At 49.8% G+C, this 13,925-nt stretch overlaps 1 protein-coding gene across 1 annotated transcript; it reads left to right on the plus strand.

Annotated features, from left to right (window-relative positions):
* The first annotated feature begins 325 nt into the window (after positions 1-325).
* On the plus strand, positions 326-2,984 carry LOC117834725 (BTB/POZ domain-containing protein At1g67900). The gene is made up of 4 exons (XM_034714486.2): positions 326-534; positions 627-696; positions 845-2,080; positions 2,224-2,984. Exons 1-4 carry the CDS (start codon positions 476-478, stop codon positions 2,779-2,781), a joined length of 1,923 nt encoding a protein of 640 aa, XP_034570377.1. The 5' UTR covers positions 326-475; the 3' UTR covers positions 2,782-2,984.
* The last annotated feature ends 10,941 nt before the right edge of the window (positions 2,985-13,925 follow it).

Raw genomic sequence — 13,925 nt, forward strand, 5'->3', positions numbered from 1 at the left:
GCCCGATTCCAATCGCAGTCCTAATCCCAATTCAAGACCTTTGATGCGGCAGAGAGCCTTCGTTCAACCACTCAAAACCATGGTCTTCATTCAATTTGCAGATGACCTGAGATCAGAATTCATCAGTGATGTATGCATTACAGATTTACAGCTGCACTGCAAATTTACTCATTCCCCTCACTCAGTCACTCCTGACCAAACCTGAGGACTGAGGACACCTCAAATTAGGATATTAACTGGGTGATTAGCATCTCAATTAAAATATCAGAGATATTGCATCTAAGCATTCCCTTCTCTCTCCTCCCCCAACCACCTCGCCATGATATAAGTAGAGCCACCACACCAGAGGGCCATTTCCAAGGGCTCTACACGAAGTTAGGCGGCCAAAGTGTTCGTAACCAATTAACCCCCTCTTCCCCAGTGAAAGTTTCAGACGCCCGTTTTAGCAAAGCGGGGCTACGGGAGCTCGGCCAGGATGAAATTTATGAAACTTGGCACCCGGCCGGACACCTTCTTCACCTCCGAGGCCGTAAGGTTGTGTGATTGCGATCTTGCTCCTCGGATTCTGCCTGCGTGTGTTCGTGGTGTTCGTGTTGTCTGATTCCGTGGTGCCGTTCTGCGTCCAGGTCTGTCTCCACGGAGGTGGCCACCGACCTGCAGATCCTGGTGGATGGCTGCATATATCATCTCCACAAGGTAATTAATCGAAGGAGCAGAGATTATTTCCCCCCTCTATCATCGAGTGAGCATTTGTTGCGATTTTGTTTCTGGGTTTTCTTGATCTTGAATGCAATTCTGAGATTCTTGGTTCTTTCTGGCATTGTGTTGTTCGTGAATGCCGCAGTTCCCTCTGCTCTCGAAGTGCATGCTCCTGCAAGCGCTCTGCGCCGACTCCGGCGCCAGTGTCGGCGGCGACGTCGTCGAGCTCCCGGGCTTCCCGGGCGGCGCGGAGGCGTTCGAGGCCTGCGCCAAGTTCTGCTACGGCATCACCATCACGGTGAGCGCGCGGAACCTCGTGCCGCTGCGGTGCGCCGCCGCGCACCTCGGCATGTCGGAGGCCGCCGACCGGGGCAACCTCGCCGCCAAGCTCGACGCGTTCCTCGCCTCCTGCCTCCTCCGCCGCTGGAAGGACGCGCTGGGCGTTCTCCACTCCACGCGCCACTACGCCCCGCTCTGCGAGGACCTCGGCCTCACGTCCCGCTGCGTCGACTCCGTGGCCGCCCTCATCGTCAACCCGGACACCGTCCCGCCGGCGAAGTCGACGTCGGCGTCGCCGTGGTGGGCGCACGACATCGCCGAGCTCGGCGTCGACCTCTTCTGGCGCATCATGGTGGCTGTCAAGGCGACCGGTGCCGTCCACGAGAAGACCGTCGGCGACGCGCTCAAGGCGTACGCGCGCCGGTGGCTGCCGAACGTCGCCAAGGACGGTCTCTCCGCGGACCAGCCGTTCGATGATGACGCCGCCGGTAACACCGACGTGAAGCAGATCACGACGAGGCACCGCCTCCTGCTCGAGAAGATCGTGAGCCTGCTCCCGGCGGAGAGGGATGCCGTCTCCTGCGGCTTCCTGCTCAAGCTCCTCAAGGCGGCCAACATCCTGAGCGCATCCGCCGCATCCAAGTCCGAGCTGGTGCGGCGGGTGGCGTGGCAGCTCGAGGAGGCCGGCGTCGCGGACCTGCTCGTCCCGTCGCTGTCCTGCGTCAGCGAGACGCTCTACGACGTCGACGCCGTGGCGGCCATCCTCGATGAGTTCGCGCTGCGGTACGCGGCGGTGGCGCCGGCGCCGGCGCTGGCCCTGTCCGGGAGCCCCGACGACAGCCCGGTGCACTCGGGCGGGCACCGGCGGTCGCGCTCGGCCGAGAGCGTGAGCTTCGACGGCACGCGGCGGTCCTTGTCGGCGGCGCCCGTGTCGCAGGGCGCGCTGGCGCGGGTGGGCAAGTTGGTGGACGGGTTCTTGGTTGAGGTGGCCAAGGACCCCAACATGCCGCTGGACAAGCTGCTCGCCATTGCCGAGGCCGTGCCAGACAGCGCCCGGCCGGAGCACGATGGCCTCTACAAAGTCGTCGACACATACCTCAAGGTGAGTTCTTTGTTTTCGTTACTCCTGCATTTCCATGGTTACCAAAATCTTCACTTTGGATTATGTGAAACTAGTCTTCTTGGATTATTAAAGTTTGCATTAATCTAGTGATTAATCTTTGCTTTTTTGGGGGTTAACTTTAGGCGCATCCGGAGATGAACAAAAGCGCGAGAAAGCGGCTGTGTCGGGTGCTCAACTGCCGGAAGCTGTCGGAGAAGGCGTGCGCGCACGCGGCGCAGAACGAGCTCCTCCCGCTGCGCGTGGTCGTGCAGGTGCTCTTCTTCGAGCACGCACGCGCCGCGGCGTTGGCGTCGGGCGGGCGCGGCGACGCCGCCGCCGCCGCCGCGGCGGAGCTGCCGAGCAACATCCGGGCGCTGCTGTCCAAGGCGTCCGGGTCGTCGGAGGACGACGAGGCCGACCGCGTCGACGAGCAGCGGCTGCGCGCGCTGGCCGCCGGGGCGTCCCCCGGCGACGACTGGAGCGTCGAGGGCCTCCGCCGCGCGGCGTCCAAGATCGCCACGCTGCGGATGAAGCTCGCCGAGGAGGACGAGGACCACGACGCCGACGAGTTCGCGCGGAAGGCCGGGCTGGCGCGCAGCGCGTCGCTGCGGTTCAGGGCGTTCTGCGCCATCCCCGCCGGGAAGCCCAAGCGGGTGCTCAGCAAGCTGTGGCCGATCGGCAGGAGCGGCGTTAGCCATTAACAGCCAGTCATTATTAGCTTCTCTGATCTCCTGTTTTTGTTTTTCTGAGGGTGATTTGTTTGTCTCTTCTAGTACTCCTACATCTTCTTCTTCTTTCTCCTCCTCTTTCCAGTTACAGTTCCAAGGCAAATTGTACCTTGCATAGTTGCATGTAGTTGTAATTCCAATGGTCACAATAAAAAAAATAGAAATTGCACAGGCTACTTGCTCATCTTATCTGAAACCTGATTGATCTTTTAAGCTCGAGTGGCATCGATGATCGAATCATTGCTTGCCAATTGCCACACTCTATTCTCCGTGATTATGATGCGATGGTGATGATTTCAGCGCCTCACATTTCATAGGACACTACACCCAAGCGAGTCCATGACCAAGCGCCATCTTAATTTCTTTGTTAATCCAAGCAGCAGCCTGTGATTGCCACCCACTTGGCAAATTATTTGCATCTCAACGCTCAGTGAGTAAACAAAAGGGGAGACACGAACAGGCATGGAATCGAGATCGAATCGAACACACACACACACACACACGGCGCGGCAGGCAGATATTGCAAGTGTTTTCTTTTTTGCTTTTTACCTGAAAGATCCCCTTTTGTTAGGCCGTGTGTGGGAGGGCGGATATATACGGCATGATGATGGGATGATAGGACCTTCAGCTCGGATTGCTGGGTCAGCAACCACTGAACAAGAACAGGTCAGCATGGGCGCCTTTCCCCCCCAGCCATCGATGACAATGTTTTAGCTTGTAGCTCATCACTAGCATGGGCCGGCTCGTCCAGATCAGCCTCCTGGCCCCAGCCTTTTTTGTTCCAAAACATGTGTCACGTCCTGAGAGAAAAATTTTCTCAAGCGCAGGGTGCAGCAGTACAGCAATCAGTTAAGGTGGCATTATTGCTCTTTTTGCTACTCTGAAAAATTAAAAGGGGGGTGTCTATTTTTTTTTCTGCGAGGATAAATAGGAACTATTTGGAACATGGGGAAGAACACGCCATATGCATGCGCCTTGTCAATGAGTATTTTTCACAAAGCTCACAAAGTGTACATCATAGAAACATTTATTTACTTTCGCAAAAAAAAAAAGATTTGCGCTTTAAAAAAGTTCCAGAAAAAACAATGTTCATATGTGTAGTGCGAGAAGAGGACAAACATTTATTGCAAATATGTATGTTTTTTATACATATGTGAATGTTTTTGGAAGTTTGGATTGATGGCAGCGCCAGCCCTACCAATATTTTGATCGTTGACTGTGAACTTAGTGTATGTTTGGATCGACGCCTGTGACCTGTCGTTGGCAAGCCAGCCCTCCTTTTTCTTTTTGCGCCAATTCACGGACGAATCCGTCACCGATTATTTGGCTCGCCTACGGATTGGCATATGCTGTGGTCAGAATCTGCACAATAGAAATGGAGCCTTAAAAGAACACAATATTAGGGCCGTGCTATATAGGATCGAGGAACAAGCCGTGCATGTAGTCCAAGCCGTCAGATGGTGGACGAACGCTCCAGATCGCCCAGGCTTCAAGAACCGAATCTGCTACAAATATAGCTGTCCTGAACAAGCTTGCAGTTGCATGCATCCCATCTTGCCATCCATCATCCACACCTCTCTGCAACTGCTACTCGCACCAAACCGAGACAACCTCAGAACCACCACCTGACCTGCCCACGGCACCACCGCCACGCACGTACGCGCGCCTCTCTCGCCCGCCGGCCGGGACAGGACAGCGATGGCGCACACGGGTGCTCGCCGGAAGACGACGCCGGAATCGACAGGGACACGCACGCAGACGACGCAGGACAGGCAGTGACCTACTACTCTAATAAAGCCGTGAGCCAGGCAGATTATCGACAGGCAGACATGCGGCCAGCCAGCCATCACACCAAGATAAATCGCCAATCAGCCGAGGAGGAGCCCTCGGCATTAAGCCATCCATGCATGCGATGATTCGATCTCTCATCCTCCTCCTCCGTCTCCAGGTGATACGCGCGATGTTGCAACAGTGCCGTCTTCGCTGGGGAGTGAATGAGGAGTTCCAGGACCACAGGCACGAGGCATCTGGTGTGTCGAGACGGCGTGGCTTCTGCCTCCTGGCCATGGGAGGGAAGGGGATTAAACATCTCGATCTGACACTGTTCGGCAGGCAGATCCGTGACACGCCAGGGGGTTAAGCTCTTAACCGTTTCTTCCCTGGATCTGAATAACCGTTTCGTTGGAGATCCCTGCGAGCGATGTGCATTGGCATCCCGCTGGTGGAAATGGTAGCTTCGGTGACAAACGGTCCGTCTTTTTTTTAAGCTCTTTTCGTGAAAGATTCTCACAAATAAACTCCTGACAAATAAACTCCTGACGGAACCAATTCCAAAAATGGATCCTTAGCTTGACGCCAGCCATCCTGGCGCCAAGGTCCATGCGCAGCTGCTGACACGGATGCTGATGTGGCGGGGGCTTGGCGCCATCCATTATGGCGCCAAGCCTTGGCGCCGTGGATCTTGGCGCCAAGCTTGGCGCTGTAGTTCTTGGCGCCGAGCAATTTACCCCGTACCTCTTCGCGTTTCAAACTAAACAAGTATAATTATTCCGAGGAGTGTGTAACAAATTATGTTGCGGTTCAACTGGTTAGGATGTGGGCTTCTTCTCCTAGAGACTAAGTTCAAACCCTTGCGTTGAATCTTTTTTTCTACATTTTATTTTTTTCTCTATTGTACAGGTAAACAAGCGGTGCAACTTTGTTTTACGAAATCTCGTATCCTAGGATAATATAGTTCGTGGAGTTTGTACAGTGCAGTACAATTCAAAACTCATGCTCTTCTAATTCTTGTGTCAGGTTACCCTCGATGTGGCTCTTCTAATTCTTGTGTCAGGTTACCCTCCCTTCCAAATTAAAAAAATAAAATGTAGAAAAAAATTCAACACAAGGGTTTGGACTCGGGTCTCTAGGATAAGAAGCTCACATCCTAACCAGTTGAACCACAACTTAGTTTGTTGCACACTTCTCGGAATAATTATACTTGTTTAGTTCGAAACGCGAAGAGGCACGGGGTAAATTGCTCGGTGCCAAGATCTACGGCGCCAAGCTTGGCGCCATGATGGATGGCGCCAAGCCCCTGCCACATCGGCATCCATATCAGCAGCTGCGCATGAACCTTGGCGCCAGGATGGCTGGCGTTGAGACGTTGTAGCTTGGCGCCAGCGTGGATGGCGCCAAGCTAAGGGTCCATTTTTGGAATTGGTTTCGCCAGGAGCTATTTGTGAAATTTTTTCGCGAAAAGGGCTAAAATAAAAAAAAGTCGGACAAACGGTTTTTGTCACTATGAAAGCCAAATTTGTCACAAAGGAAGGTTTGCGACGAATTTATGACGAATTTCAGCTCGTAAAAAATGGAACGTCAAGTTTGTACTTCTATGACGAACTACCAAAAACGTCGTAGAACTGGTTCTATTTGTGACAAAAAAAAAACTTTCATCACGGAACCATATTTCATTCTATGACGGGTCATAAAAATGTCACTGAACTTTCAGATCCACGTGTCCCCGTCCACACTGGCAGGTGATGTGGCACCGTCCACACTGGCGGGTGACGTGTCTCGGACACGCTGGCACCACAGGTGACGTGTCGGGCCGCACGTGAAAAAAGAGGACAGCCACGTGGCTAGCTAGCATAAGGTGACGTGTCGAGACACCGCAAGTGCACGCGTCATTATTCTATTCACCCATATGTCGCCATCTTGTGTTGACACGTGTCGACCTTTTAACTATCCACGTGTCAGTTTCTTATGTGTCCACGTGTTATTTTCCTGTATGTCCATGTGTCACTGTCCCTTTTGTCCACGTGTCCTTTCCCGGTTTGCCCATATATCATTTTCCCATTTGTCCATGTGTCATGTTCCCGTTTGTCTACGTGTCCTTTCCCTATTTGCCCACATGTCTTATTTCTATTGGTCCACGTGTCCTTTCCGTTTGTCCACGTGTTATCTTCCTATTAACCTGTCTTTTTTTACGGTTTCACATGTCGATTCGTTAGTGTTACACGTGCCATTTTACTATTAGTCCACGTGTCATTTCTGATCAGTCCACGTTTGCAATTTTGTTTATGACGTGTTCTTTTTTGGCCCACATGTCAATTACCGATTATGGGACCACCACGTTCTGTTTTCTGGATGTCACATGTGTACATATCATATAGGTCCATATTCATACAAAACCATTTCATCAGACACTAAATGATACAGCACAATTCACAGAAAGTTCACTACAATAAAGTTACAACCAAATAAGTTCATGACTCCACCACAATTAGTTCACTGACAGTTCAAAACCACATAAGTTCATAACACAAGCACCAAAGGTCACGACGGAACGCCAAGTGCTGACAACAGTTCCACACACATAGGATCAGGGCTGAGAAGAGATACCAGGGGTGTTTAGGTTCAAGATCTTCATAAGGATGAACTATCCAAGGGCTGAGAAGCATTACCAGGGGCATTCAGCAACAGGTTCTGCATGCATAGTTTCCATTGACATCTAGGACATCCAAAAATGAACTATTAGTTTACAAATTATAGTAAAAAAGGATTATATTCAACAATCTGGGAACAAAAGCAGATTGGATAACTGCTACTAAATAGTGTTAAAATAACATACCACTGAAATACAGGGGCAACCATGAATATTAAAACTACGTGATGAAGCATGTATAGAGAAGTATTGGAGAAAGGACAAAAGTCTAAAAGAAGGATCTACTAAATGGTTTAAGAATCATGTAAGTTTGGTTGCATAAAGAGAAACCTAATGAACATGGACAGAATTGTAGGGAAACATGTATATTATATGGATGCAGGTGAAATGACCACGTAGAGATTCAATACTGGTACAGACTTGTTGAGCATGGCAACCAAGATAAATTAAAATTCAAAACGTCGAGCAAATTAGCTATTGGAAAAGCAAATAAGCATGTACAGGGACTTACAAGTGCTTCTTTGTCAACTTGACCATCAACCTGTTACTGTAGTGCCTATTCTTTTTCTGTATGCTTCTTCTTGTTCTGGACCTGATGTTCCAAAATGGTGGTCCTAAGTTATTCCGATCGGTCTCATCACCGCTATTATTTTCTACAACTGGTGGCAATTCTTCTAGATTTTTCACGTGGTCCTGATATTTGTAGCCTTTTCAGTAACCTTGTTGAAGCTCCAGGAGTGACATCAGTTGGCGGGATTAACCTCACCCTATTGGAATGTCTACCTCCAGGAGCCATGACACCACTTGTTTTCCTCTTCTTCGCACAGACCTTCCTACACTCAGTCCGCATAGGGCCCTGCAGATTTCAAAAAGTAGGAGTTGTAAGCATGTGAACAAATTAAAAGCACTTCTAAGCATTGGAGATATGCAATCCCTACATTAGAAATATCTAGTGCTCCTACTAAGCATTGGAAATATCTAGTGCCCTTCTAAGCATCCCCCACCACCCGCCAGGATAGAAGATGCACCTCAATTGCTAGGGTTTTCGGCTCCTCTAAGTCTGTATCATTGGGCCTGTTCATTGCTGCTTTTTTGCAGCGGCTTCAGTTGCAGTTGCAAGCCCAAGCAGCTGGAGCTGCTGCCCAGCCGAACGGCTGTCTAAGTACCTATAACTTAATAAATTATTCCTTCATTTATATTGGATCCTGCTATCTTTTTTTAATTGAGGCAACAATCAAAATGCTATTGTGTGGGCCAAGTTAAGAGCTGATGATAAACCTCACTTGTTTTGAAGGTTCTAACATGTGTAAACAAATTTGAAGTATTAGTGACCTAAGTTGATTACATATTTGTGACTGGAATTAGAATACAGACCCACTACAACCTCCAACCCCAAACCACGAATGAATGTGTCACTACCTGGAACCACAGAAGGTAGATGGATTTTGCATACCTCTTGCTGTGGGGCGTCGGCATTTGACCATTGCCAATCGTCAGGGTAGCTGCTCATCGAGGATGGTGAGGCTGCTACGATGCAATGGTCATCGTTGACGTTGTAGAAAATCTAGTGCAACGGGCGTCGCCGAAGGGGTAGCAGATCCGGTGCGACGGGCGTCGAAGGGGTAGCAGATCTGGTGTGACGGGCATCATCAAAGTGGTAGCAGATCCAGTGCGGCGGTCATCATCGACGGGGTAGCAGATCCGATGCGGCGGTTGTCGTTGATGGGGAAGCAGAGTCAGAGGGGTAGTAGATCCGGTGCGGCGGTTATCATCGATGGGGAAGTAGATTCGGTCCGGCGGTAGTGGTCGACGGGGAAGAAGATCCACTGCGGCGGTAGTGGCTGATGGGGAAGTAGCTCTGGTGCGCTCAGCGTCGTCGATGAAGCTTCGGCGCGGTGGCCTTCGGTGGAGGGTAGGGGTCAAGTGTTGGCGTAGAGCTTAAAGGCGAGAGGTGGAGGGGAAAGGTGAGAGGTGGAGGTGGATCTGAGCTAAGGGATAGAGATATGGGGTGCAGGGGGAGATTGTCACAATTACCCTTGATGGACGGGGTAGTGGTGTGTCTTTTGCTTGAGGGTACAAGGGACATTTCGCGGGAAATATTTTCGGCTTTGGCGGTAGAGTTGGCACCCAGTGAAAATTTCGGACCGTGATGTCCAACTGACCCATGGGCCCCATATGTCGGTGTTCTTGGAATTCCTTAAGAAAAAAATGAGCCTAATACTCCACGTGGTAGCACGTGATTGGCTGAGAGGCATAAGAACTCGTAAATAGTCCATCTTGCTCTCTTTAATCTGGAATTGAAACTTGTAACTAGTTATTTCTCCCTCATAGTAACTCAGAATTTGATGATTCTTTTTCCTAATTTTATCTAAGAACATTTAATGGTGTTTGTTTGCAAGTTAGCTACTATTTCTAAGATATTTTACATATTGCTTAGTTTCTTACACCTAAGTAGAAAAATAAACAAATAATTTTGCATAACAATTGCAAATATAACTTCATATTTCCTAATACTAAGGTAAATATGAGGTTGTGTCTGAGGTGTATATGAGTTCAAAAGTATTTTGAACTATGCAAACCTGAAAGATTGACTTAAGTTATAGGAAACTATGTTGGAGATGTATTCATTTGTGAACAATGTATAATCCCACTTTATTAAAACTATTTGAATTTTTTATGACAAGTTTATGGACCTAAAGTATGTTGTTGTGTTAGTTTGTAGAATTTTTTAACAAAATTTAGATATTATTATAATTATTTTGTAGTAGCTTAGAATTAGATGGTTGAATTATCCATATTAAATAGTTGAATTTTGCATCTATCTATAAGACTTGGGCTATGATGGTATATATGAGCCTGAATATATGTTTTTTGTAGACTTTTGAATCTTATTTGAAATACTTTTGAAAATACTTGTAACGATAAATATGATGAATGTTTGTGTTAGATGGGCCAAAAAACTTATCGTGAGTCTTTTTATACTAAGCCCGATTTCTCCTAGGCGTTCATATGGACACCGACGATTCAGACCGACTATTTGATGCCACGGCCTCTGGCGGTTGCCGTCCCGATTCCTGTTCCCACACATGTTTTTCGAGGAGCCGGTTGCCATCCTCGAGAGGCGCCGGTTGCCTTCCCATGACAGCCGGTGAAACTTCCTATGGAAGGCGAGGACATCCTTATTTAATTGCCATTGCCCCCACCATCTGCATTGTCGCCAGTTCCACTACCATCTCATCCCCGACGAGCGCGCCTCACACCTGCAGCCCCACCGACACCATGAAGAAATCCATCTCTCCCTTGGACCCGTCTCCTCCGGCTCCCCATCGCGCCATTGCCTCTCTCCCACCAGCTCCCCCTTGCGCGTCGAGCGATCCTCCGGTGCGTCCTCCTCATCATCGCGCTCCCATGGCAGTTTCTTGTCGTGGTCCCACCGTGCCAGCCACAACTTCTCAGCGCCGCGCTACGGCCAAGATGTCGATGCGGCGTAGTCATCCTGCTACGGTGGCAGCTTCGCGTCGGTATCGCGCTCCGACGCCGCCGACCTCAATCCACCGGCGTTGCCCACGGATTGTCGCCGCGGAGCCGCTAGGGGCTCCCCGTCGTGTTCCCGGCCTCCTCCAGCGATGGGGGCGGCTTCCTTCACCCCTGCACCCTCGTCACCACCCGGAAAGTTGACCTTCACAGTGAACCTTCCAGTTGGTGTGATCAACTCCGACTTCGAGTCCCGGACTGAGATGGACTCGCCTGACGACCGTCACCACGGCTACCGCACGCCCTTCCCCCAGGGCGACGCTCTGCGCGTCTTCCACAATGTTGACAACACCTTCGCGTGCCCCGTCTACCCTACCAAGAGGCACCGGTGGAGGATCCTGAATGAGGTCAAGGACCACGTTGTGGGAATGACAACGTCCGGACCCCTGAGGAAGGACAACAAGAAGTGGAGCTACCACTGCGTCATGGCCTGGAATGATGGGTGGATGTAAGCGAGCCGCGGTGCGCCCAACCATGCCTCGTCACCGCGCTGTCATTGTCGTCATCGATTGCTGTCGTGTGGCAACCTACCATGCTCCACGTTTGCTAATTAAGTTCACACAGGAGCTAATTTCAGTTGAAGTAGTACTGTGTATGTAGCTGCAGTGGGATGGCACTGCTACCTGTGTTTATGTACTCGATCCATATGTGGAGCTCGTGCTCTACTCGTTTAATTGTTTTCGGTGCTTAATTTATTCTATGTTTCCATGTGTCTGCACTGGCGACGACGGCGAGGAGGAGTTCTTGAAAAACCCTCTTGGAACTGCTGCCGACCGCCAGGAAGTTAAGGCGACACCGTGTCTCAGGGATGGCAACCGTCTTCTCGGTGAGCATGCGCGGGAACAGGAACCATTGCGCCTGTGTGTGAGTATAAGAGTGTTCAAAAAGAATGCGAGTGTGGAGTTAGTCAAAAACACTTGAGTAGCCCAGTGGTGGATAGCAACTGCCGCACTGCCTTTGACCTGTGTTCGATCCCGTGCGGCAGCAAAATTTTTGCTCGCTTTGGTGGCTCACTCAAACCTGGACCGGCTCCACAACAATTTCATCTCGGGCTGGACTTTGAAACAGGGCTCCACCATCACACATGGCCATAGTGTGGACACGTTGGACCAGGCAAGCAGGCCCCATATCTATACGTGGCTAGCACGACTACCTGCTGGACCCACTGCGCGTACACGTGGACCACCAGGACCCACCCAATGGGACCTGCATGTACACGTGGTAGCCACATCGACTTGCTAGCCCACACTTGTACACTTGGATGGCCGGCTCCCACCTCCCCAGTGAACCCCGTGTTGACATATTGGACCCACAACCCTGACACGTGGACCGCGGGTCCCTGTCACCACACGTGGCTGCTAGGTAAACATGTTGGATCAGTCAACCGGGACCTACAGTTACACGTGTTAGCCACGTTGTCATGCCGGACCCACACTCATACACGTGGATGATCGGGTCCCACCTCTCTAGTGGACCCCGCGTTGACATATTTGACCAACGGCCCTGACACGTGGACCGGCAGGTCCTCATCGCTACACGTGGCAACCACGTAGACACGCTGGACCCTCTGGCATCACAAGTGGACCTATGGGTCCCAACACTACATGTGGCCCACCAGTTCTATGACGAGTCGCTGGCGTCATAGATACGAGATGTTGGTGGCGCACCGTTTTGTGACAACATGAGATGTTGTTCTATGACGCGTGTTTTTTTCCGTCATAATTCCATAGCGGCTGAGGGCTCCCGCCGATGACCTATGACGAACCTGAGATTTTCATCATAGAACGTCATGCACAAAACATCATGGAAGCTTAGTGAGTATTTCTTCCTGTATGATATTTGCAACCTAAGCAGCACTGATGATATATAACGGATGAAAAATGCAACTTAGTATGCTTCTTGGGTGAATATACATACTTTATCAGATTAGCAATTTTTGAGATCGATGTTCACTTAATTACCTAGGAATCTAGGATCCGTCTTTGTATTTTCACAGTTGAGATTTGCTTCGGTAACTCTGTGTTGACCTAACCTGAAGTCATAACTTAGACGCAGCAGTTATTCATTAATCCAGCCGTCTGATATAAAATGTGTACTCGTGATCGTGAATTGGAGATGGTTTCGGTCAAACTAAGTAGATGAGTAAGAAAGAAGAGGGCAGCCATGAGATCTTAAAAGGTCGGTGCAAGATTTTAACATTTTGTTTAGGTAATGCAAGGTTTTGACTGCATCTCTGAAGCCCTGAACCTCATGTGCCTGATGCTTCTATTAGTTACTGCTGATCATGGCATTAATCAGCGACCAGGCCGGCAAATAACGCGCATACCGATGCGCTACACATTAGCCACCCCAAACAGCACCATCAGGGCAACTGGAAATAATCAAATGACAGCAGGATTTGTCTTGCCTACCTGCTCAGGGGACACACTGCATGCATCACCACAGTCACACTCAGACCAGATCGACAAGGGTTGCAGAATTGTGCAGGCAGACAACAGACCAACCAAAAAGTCATCACTTCAAAGAAGCACCAGCTTTTGATCTCACAGCCTGCCGTGATGCAACAGCAGCAACTTGCAAGCTGAATTCTCCAGAATTTGGATCAGGACCACATGCATAATTTAGCAGCATCATTTGTGGTTTCTATATGGTTGGTTATTCTGGGGTTGTAAGCAAAGATCCCTGGCAAAAACCCAACAGGAAACCCTGGTCACAGGTTGTTCACCTGCCTTGTTCCAGTGCCTCAGCTAGTTATATATCTGTAAAAGAGGGAAAGTACAGTTCTGCTGCATGTGCACAGGGAAGAAAAATAAGGTATCAGTGTACGTGCAACTAGATGAGACCAACTTTGTGAGGCTACAATGGTTACAACTTACAAGCCATGGGTGCCAAGATATTCCAAGCTTCGAGCATGGCATGCCAAAAGTGCCAACAGGTGTGTCCTTGTGTTCTCATTGGTCTGCTTATCAACTCTGGTATCTATTGTGTTTCTTTTAGGCATAAACTAATTATATTTAACCTTTATGATTCAGTTTAGAGTTACGTGTAAACAAAGTAGTATCATTGATTTTTTTATTGCTTTATTTTTGCCACTTTGAAGTTAACTATTCTGGCCTTGTAAGGAAGATCCTTGGCAAAACCCAGCACGTCACCATGG

Source organism: Setaria viridis, chromosome 1 (genome assembly GCF_005286985.2).
Source record: "Setaria viridis chromosome 1, Setaria_viridis_v4.0, whole genome shotgun sequence".
NCBI lineage: Eukaryota > Viridiplantae > Streptophyta > Magnoliopsida > Poales > Poaceae > Setaria > Setaria viridis.

Coding starts and splice junctions, on each gene's coding strand:
- LOC117834725 (XM_034714486.2), top strand. CDS start 476: ATGAAATTTATGAAACTTGGCACCCGGCCGGACACCTTCTTCACCTCC. Junction 535..626: donor TTCACCTCCGAGGCCGTAAG/GTTGTGTGATTG, acceptor TTCTGCGTCCAG/GTCTGTCTCCACGGAGGTGG. Junction 697..844: donor GCATATATCATCTCCACAAG/GTAATTAATCGA, acceptor TGAATGCCGCAG/TTCCCTCTGCTCTCGAAGTG.